The sequence below is a fragment of the Coffea arabica genome, chromosome 6c (assembly GCF_036785885.1).
Source record: "Coffea arabica cultivar ET-39 chromosome 6c, Coffea Arabica ET-39 HiFi, whole genome shotgun sequence".
Classification (NCBI taxonomy): Eukaryota; Viridiplantae; Streptophyta; class Magnoliopsida; order Gentianales; family Rubiaceae; genus Coffea; species Coffea arabica.
In genome coordinates, this window is record NC_092320.1 from 22,691,636 (window position 1) to 22,699,251 (window position 7,616).

A 7,616-nucleotide genomic window follows, 5' to 3' on the forward strand; every position below is an offset into this window, starting at 1 on the left:
ATTCTTATTTTTTATTCTCCCAATTAAATGCAATTTACATTCCATGGACAAGAATCAGTTAGGTGGCCACAAGAATTTGAGATTAAAATTCTTCTTATTGTTAGGTTCAAAGTTTGACTCCTATGTTTAGAGTTGGGGATAAGGATTATCTCAAAAAAAGAGTTGGGATAAGATGATTGTGGGGGATGGAAAGAAAAAAAAGATTGCTTTAGTTGAAACCACCACAGGTGACACATACTAATATAATTTTTCATAACAAATGCAGGCCATCCAAATACAAAACTTTTTTTTTCTTTCCTTTCTTGGCTAGTGGTATATATGGACTGTTTATCTTCTTTCTAATTTTATAAAAAAAAATGTATGGGTTGTCCATGTTATTCTGGCTGTTTCCATTCTGCTTCCCGTTTGTATGAACAATTAGTTAGAAGAATGACCAGCTAAGCGGAGACCATGATAAAGAATAATCTTGAAATTTCGATTAAGTGAAAATTTATTAGTTCCAAAAATTCCCTTTGATTTTGCATTTGATACGTTGAGGGTAAAGTAAATGAATTGACATATATAATGAAGTGTTTTCATTATTAGCATTACTCGTATTTCAAGAAATGGAAGCGGAAGCCCTAAAATAATTAAGCCAATTGGAGTATTTGGGTTGAAAATATCGTTTAAAGAATAGGCGAGATTGTATACCTTACCCGGTTTCTAAATATAAAAATTTAATTAAAAAAAAACCATTTAACAGCATTAGAAGAAGCTACAAATACTTAACAAAATATGGAGTAGGTGAAGGACAACAGAACAATACAAAACAAAATACTCCTCACCATAAGCACCATCTCTCAGACTCTCTTACATTACCGGTTACCTCTCTCTCAGAAAGTAGGCAGATCAAAAACCAGGAAATTTTTGACCTTCCCAAAATAGCATTTAACCCAAAGCAAAAAAAAGGAGAAAAAAATATGACAGTCCATACTGAATTATATATCATTATATGAAGTAATAGGTATCCTCTCACATATGATCAATGCCCTCCTCTTCCTCATCTTCCTCGTACTCACCGTCTTCATCTGCAGTGGCATCCTGGTACTGCTGGTATTCGGAAACAAGGTCATTCATGTTGCTCTCGGCCTCTGTGAACTCCATTTCATCCATTCCTTCCCCAGTATACCAGTGCAAGAAAGCCTTTCTCCTGAACATGGCAGTGAACTGCTCGCTCACTCTCCTGAACATTTCCTGGATCGATGTTGAGTTGCCAATGAAGGTTGATGCCATCGTGAGTCCTCTAGGTGGGATGTCGCAGACACTTGATTTCACATTGTTGGGGATCCACTCAACAAAGTAGGAAGAGTTCTTGTTCTGGACATTGATCATTTGCTCATCAACTTCCTTGGTGCTCATCTTGCCTCTGAACATGGCTGATGCAGTCAGGTAGCGTCCATGACGCGGGTCAGCAGCACACATCATGTTCTTTGCATCCCACATTTGTTGGGTCAGCTCAGGAACTGTAAGAGCACGATATTGCTGAGAACCACGAGAGGTCAGAGGAGCAAAGCCAACCATGAAAAAGTGTAAGCGGGGGAAGGGAATAAGGTTAACAGCAAGCTTCCTGAGATCAGAATTGAGTTGGCCAGGGAATCGGAGACAGCAAGTCACCCCACTCATGGTTGCAGAAATCAAGTGATTCAAATCACCAACTGAAAGAACAAAATAAGAGGCCCTTTGATAAGATAAATCAGACAAAACAAAATGAAGATGAAAAACATTGTGGGACAACAAACAAAAGCTGCTAATCAAGTTTATGGCTGCCCAACTCATGATCAATTAAATTAGATTTAATGCAATTAGATCCTTGAAGGATCACCATCTTCTTCCAAATAATATCCTACTACCAGGGTCACAAAAGTGGCTTCAATTTGTGATGCAAGAGAACTAGCTGAAACAGTCAAGTAATACAAACATAATCTAAGTCATTCCCATGTATAACCACATTTTACATAAGCAGGTATCATAAGATCACTTCTTAACAAACACACACAAACATGCCAGATGGCAACAAATCCCAAGTCATTAAGTCTACATAGATTGTAAATATGAGAAACTACTAAGCTAAGCAGTGGCAAAAAGTTGATCTTCATGTGGTCCCTTAATTGCAAATTATCTATTCTATGTGGTCAACCAGCACCACCCACTTCTATTATGTCAAAAGTTGTAGCAAAAGACTCTAGACCAGAGGTAACATGAAAGTAGATTATCAATACACAGATAGAAATGAATATCTATCTAAAGAACATGGAGTGTACTCCAAGAATCAACAAGATCAATACACACGTAACAGCAACAATGCACATGCATCATTATTATCAGGTCATCAATACCTATAGAAACACATGACAACTAGATCTGAAAATGGCACAACGGCAATGATAACAGTGACATATTTCTCGTACTTCAAATATCAGATACCATAAAGATGTTATCCAGAAATCCTGATATTAAGCATGCACGAAATCATGACCCATTTCTAATGATACCGACAAATAAAGCTTTAAAAAATGAAGTGACGAAACAAAAATCAATTAAAAGCAATAATTCAGAAGACACTCACAGCTGGGAGTGGTCAGTTTAAGAGTCCTGAAGCAGATATCGTACAAAGCTTCATTATCAAGAACCATGCACTCATCTGCATTCTCAACAAGCTGATGCACTGAAAGGGTGGCATTATATGGCTCCACCACTGTATCAGAAACCTTTGGGGATGGGAAAACAGAGAATGTAAGCATCATTCTATCAGGGTACTCCTCCCTGATCTTTGAAATCAATAAGGTACCCATGCCAGAACCTGTTCCTCCACCAAGTGAGTGGCACACTTGAAAGCCTGCCAAAGGCAACACAGTGAGCCACACATTAAAATTGGGCTTTAGCAAGAACTCATAGATTAGCATTAATCTGCCAGACATTCTAATTACGTTCTAAACATCTTCAATATACGCAGCATTGGCTAAAATAGAACCAAATTACTCACCAAAATACTATCTACACAACCAATTAAATAATTTACAATTAACAGCACGTTATCAGTAGCTAACAGTTCATCTACTAAAGCATTACAGAACTTAAATTAAAGGTATCAAATCTGTATATTTTTACCTTGAAGGCAGTCACAGTTCTCAGCCTCCTTCCTCACAACATCAAGAACGGAGTCAATAAGTTCAGCACCCTCAGTATAATGCCCTTTGGCCCAGTTGTTTCCAGCACCAGACTGACCAAAAACAAAGTTATCAGGCCTGAAGATCTGGCCATATGGACCGGTGCGGACACTGTCCATAGTGCCGGGCTCCAGATCCATAAGAACAGCACGAGGTACAAACCTCCCACAAGATGCCTCATTGTAGTACACATTAACACGCTCCAATTGCAAATCTGAGGTTCCAACATATCGTCCAGTTGGATCTATCCCATGCTCATCACACACTACTTCCCAGAACTTTGATCCAATTTGGTTGCCACATTGTCCTCCTTGAACGTGAAGGATTTCTCTCATCTTTCCTGAAATTCAGAACAACATTGGCCAACAAGTTAATGTCAATTAAGAACCATACACACTTAAGAATAGCGCATTACAAAGAATTTCATCTTTTTTTTTGCTTTATGAATAATTAAGTGATTTTCCTTTTTATAATGGAAAACCGTTCTTAACGAGCATAACCAATACAGCAACATCATAATGCTGGATATACTTATTGCTGTTTCACCAAAAAAATAAAGAAATCAGTAAAGATCAAAATCACTATACATACCAAAATAAAATGAAATCACTCAGATCCGCAAAAAATTTATAAGATCACAAAATTAAAAGCATATTTTAGCAATTTGACACCAAATCAACGTATTCAGTGATAGATCTACAAAATCCCCAACCACAAAACCTCGAAAAAGAACATTCATATTCTTATAATTGTGACAAAAATCGACAGTAAAACAACAGCGAGAGCAGATCTACATCATAAAATCTATTTCGATAAATAAAAAATAATATGAAATTCACCGGCATTTCCACAAATTTTGATTTAAATTGCTCTGAAATGAAAAAACCAGATCTGTATAATGAAACTTTCGTACAAAACAATCAAAAAGGGGTAAAACACCCCACGATCTGCTAACATTTCCACAAATTCCATAAATGCAAAGCAAAATAATCTCACACGGATCACCTATACACTAAAAGACACCGAATTAAGCGAATAAAACATTTGAGAAAATGCGGCACAAGAAATCGAGGAAATGCGATTTAAATTGAACGGAGACATATATTAATGTCAGAAATTTAAAGTTAAACTACTAACCTTTAGTTTGATTAAGAGAATTCCGATAATCTGTTCTGAAAATTCGATCGAGAGAGCAAAAATCGCCACTCGATCGAGAGAAAGAGAGAGAGAGAGAGAGAGAGAGATGGTGGGGGTGTGACCGTGTGAGAGTGAGGAAAAATATGAACCCTACTCGCTGATTATATATAAAGCGAATGAGAGATCAACGGCTGATATTGCTTCCCTCCTATTTCTGGAGGGCCAACAGATGCCGTTGGATTAAGACAATCAACGGTTGGGATTGGGTAATTAGTACTAATCACTGAGATTTTGAAAATTTTTAAATCCGAGAGATGAGTCGTTTGACGGAATTGCCCTTTGGTTGAATTACTAGAATGTCCTTTGACAGTTGTAAAGTTTGAATTCGTGCACTTGTCTCGTATTTTGGAAACCGATTCAAATTTTTTGGGTAAATTTTTTTTTCTTTTATTGTTCTGATCAAGTCTTTTCTGGCCATAATGTATCTTGGAGCCTGTCGTTTTTACATTTTACACCTGGGTAAATGTTAACGTTCAAAAAACTCCAAAATCCAGCCGTTCAGACCAGATTAGACACGTACTATTATTTATTTATTACTAGCAAATCTTATCCAATACATTTGCGGTACTTTATTAGTCGTATTTTTTTGGAACTTATTTGAACTGTAAATTTTTCAAAAGAAGAGTCACTCCACACGTCTTTAAATCATCTTTTTGCTTCGAATATATTACACCGTTTTAGTATATCTTTCTTTAAAAAATATAAAAGCTTACAAACCAAATAGGGCTTTTGGATGGCTGGTATGTTTCTCAATCTTTCTTCGAAATGCACCTAGGGAGTTTTTTTTTTTAACGCATCGGTAGGGAATAATTAAGATTCAACCAAATATAGTACAAGTTCAATTAATTTTATTTGGGTAGGAAAAAAAATAAAAACTTATGAGAAGAAAGGCAATGATGAGACTAAAAAATTAGTTAAATGAGAATCAAACTGTTGTAATAGATGTCAATGAAATATGAAAAAGGAAAGTCCCTAACAAATTTTACTAGATTTTTTGAATGTCAAATATATGTTCTTCTTCATGTTTTCTTGAGCCCTTCTTTGTTATTATGTCTATACATTGCATATATTTTCCTTCCAAATAATTTTGGGAGACTCAGATATATATTTCGGACATTAATTTTTTTCCAAGGAAAAAAGAAAACTCATGACTCTGAATAAACTATGCTTGAATATCTTTAAATTATTTTTTGCGCTTGAATTTTTCACACTATATTCTCTTTTATTGTTTAAAAATAAATTTTTGCAGGTTAGTTGATCAAAATTTCACATTTGCCGTGAAATTTTATTTTATGCATTTCTCTACCATTTTGCCTCACATACATAACATCTTAAAAAGCGTAATAGTAATCTTTTAAAAAAAAACTTTCTAAAAAATGCAATCCAAACAACCGCTAATATACTTTAACCCCTATAAATTTTTAAATCAGCTCATTAAACCAAAATTCTAGCAAAATATGTCCCCAAACCCAGGCACATTACTAATAAAATGTTAGATTTTTTTTTTTTTGCTTTTACTCACCCAATCATTTTTTTTATGTTCCCTGTTCTTTTTCTTGTTTATTTGTTTCTCATTTTTTGCTACGTTTTTCCTTCTGTTAACCCTCTCCCTCCCTTAAACTCTTAAATCATCAAGAACTTCTTGTTCTTATTACCCCTTTTTGCTTCCCCCTGTTTTGCCTCTTTTAGAAAAAAGAGAAAGAAGACCAAATGCTTTGGCAACATTCATGTCACACCTCCATGATTGATCGTATGTCCACAATTCTAGCCACAGGTATAGGTCTAAACACACACATGTATGTTTCTAAAAAATGACCTACCGTAAAATTGATTTTTTCATCTATTCGAGCAAAGAGACAAAAAATTGCAAAAATTGATGTATTTAGTAAAGTATAGGATAGATATAGGGGACACTATATCTATGTATTGTATATGATGGGCATTTTTGTTTAAAAATATGATTAAAAGTTCAGCACAAAATACTAGTTAAGCAAAATTATGTATATAAATTGTACGTTAATAATATGAATATATGTGAAAGTTACATACCTAAAAATTTTATAACTTTCAAATGTTTTACTCTACACCAAATTTACCTCTTATCCTTATGTGAGAAATTGAATTCACTACTACTCATCAGCTTATTATTTTATAGAAAAAATCGTTCAATACATCCATCACATTTTGTCAAATAATGTTTTTCGTCCCTCACTTTTAAAAGTATAATTTTACGTCTCTTACAAATTCACATTAATCAAATTTGATCCCTACCTAAATTTTCAATTAGTTTTTTGCTGAAATTTATCATGTGCTTTGCATGTGATCATTTTTTAAGGACAACATTGTGAAGTCAAATTTTACATAATCCGATCTATAGTCCCTTATATTTAACAAAATTAATTATTTCATCCCTTATATTTCACAAAATGCATTGTTTCATCCCTCGCATTTCACATAATGAATTTTTCATCCCTCATTAATCATGTGTACGAATAGTTTTTTTTTTAAAATCTATGTATATATCTATTTGATTTCACTCGAATAGTACGAATAACATAGAATATACCTCTATTTGATTTCACCTAAACAAACTAATTGTAGTTATACAAATGCTATTCAATAGATATATACATGGGTTTATATCTAACAATTTTGTTTTAAACCTATATATATCTAATTGATTTCACCATGCGAATCTATCCAATATTTGTAAACTTTTCTCTTTTGGTAATAATTTATTTATTGAGTTGTGTAATATGTGTGAGGACTCGTAAATTTTTCTTATTTTTATATTATTTTATTTTATTTTCTCATATGCATTTTCTTCATTATATCTTATTATATTGATTTTTCCAGACATTTTATAAGTGAATAGAGTTTTTAAAACATTTTTCTGATATAAGTTAGTTCCTATTAAGTTTGGAGTGTATAGTGGACAGTGGACGTGGGACCCGCTAGTGCACTAAGTGAGAGAAATTCGGCCAATTAGGTTATATTTTGTATACAGGGATTAATTTACTAGGTATTAAGAGATAGTTAGAGGTTACTTAGTCGGATTAATTTTGGAGAGACAAAAGGATATGTTTTAACTCAAAAGGTGCTAGGTGTCGCGACATGGTTGGTTCTTGGATTTTAACCACTATTCACTAACTTTACTAAAACCCAAAATTGGCCAACAATCATCTTCATTCTTTGAGCATCTTGGTCGAGCTT

At 34.0% G+C, this 7,616-nt stretch overlaps 1 protein-coding gene across 1 annotated transcript; it reads right to left on the reverse strand.

Moving 5' to 3' along the window:
• Positions 1–744: 744 nt before the first annotated feature.
• On the reverse strand, positions 745–4,470 carry LOC113692147 (tubulin beta-5 chain). The gene is made up of 4 exons (XM_027210516.2): positions 4,344–4,470; positions 3,148–3,546; positions 2,606–2,875; positions 745–1,694 (listed from the first exon to the last, which is right to left on the reverse strand). The coding sequence occupies exons 2-4, from the start codon at positions 3,539–3,541 to the stop codon at positions 1,012–1,014; spliced, it is 1,347 nt and encodes a 448-aa protein (XP_027066317.1). The 5' UTR covers positions 3,542–3,546; positions 4,344–4,470; the 3' UTR covers positions 745–1,011.
• Between the last annotated feature and the right edge of the window lie 3,146 nt (positions 4,471–7,616).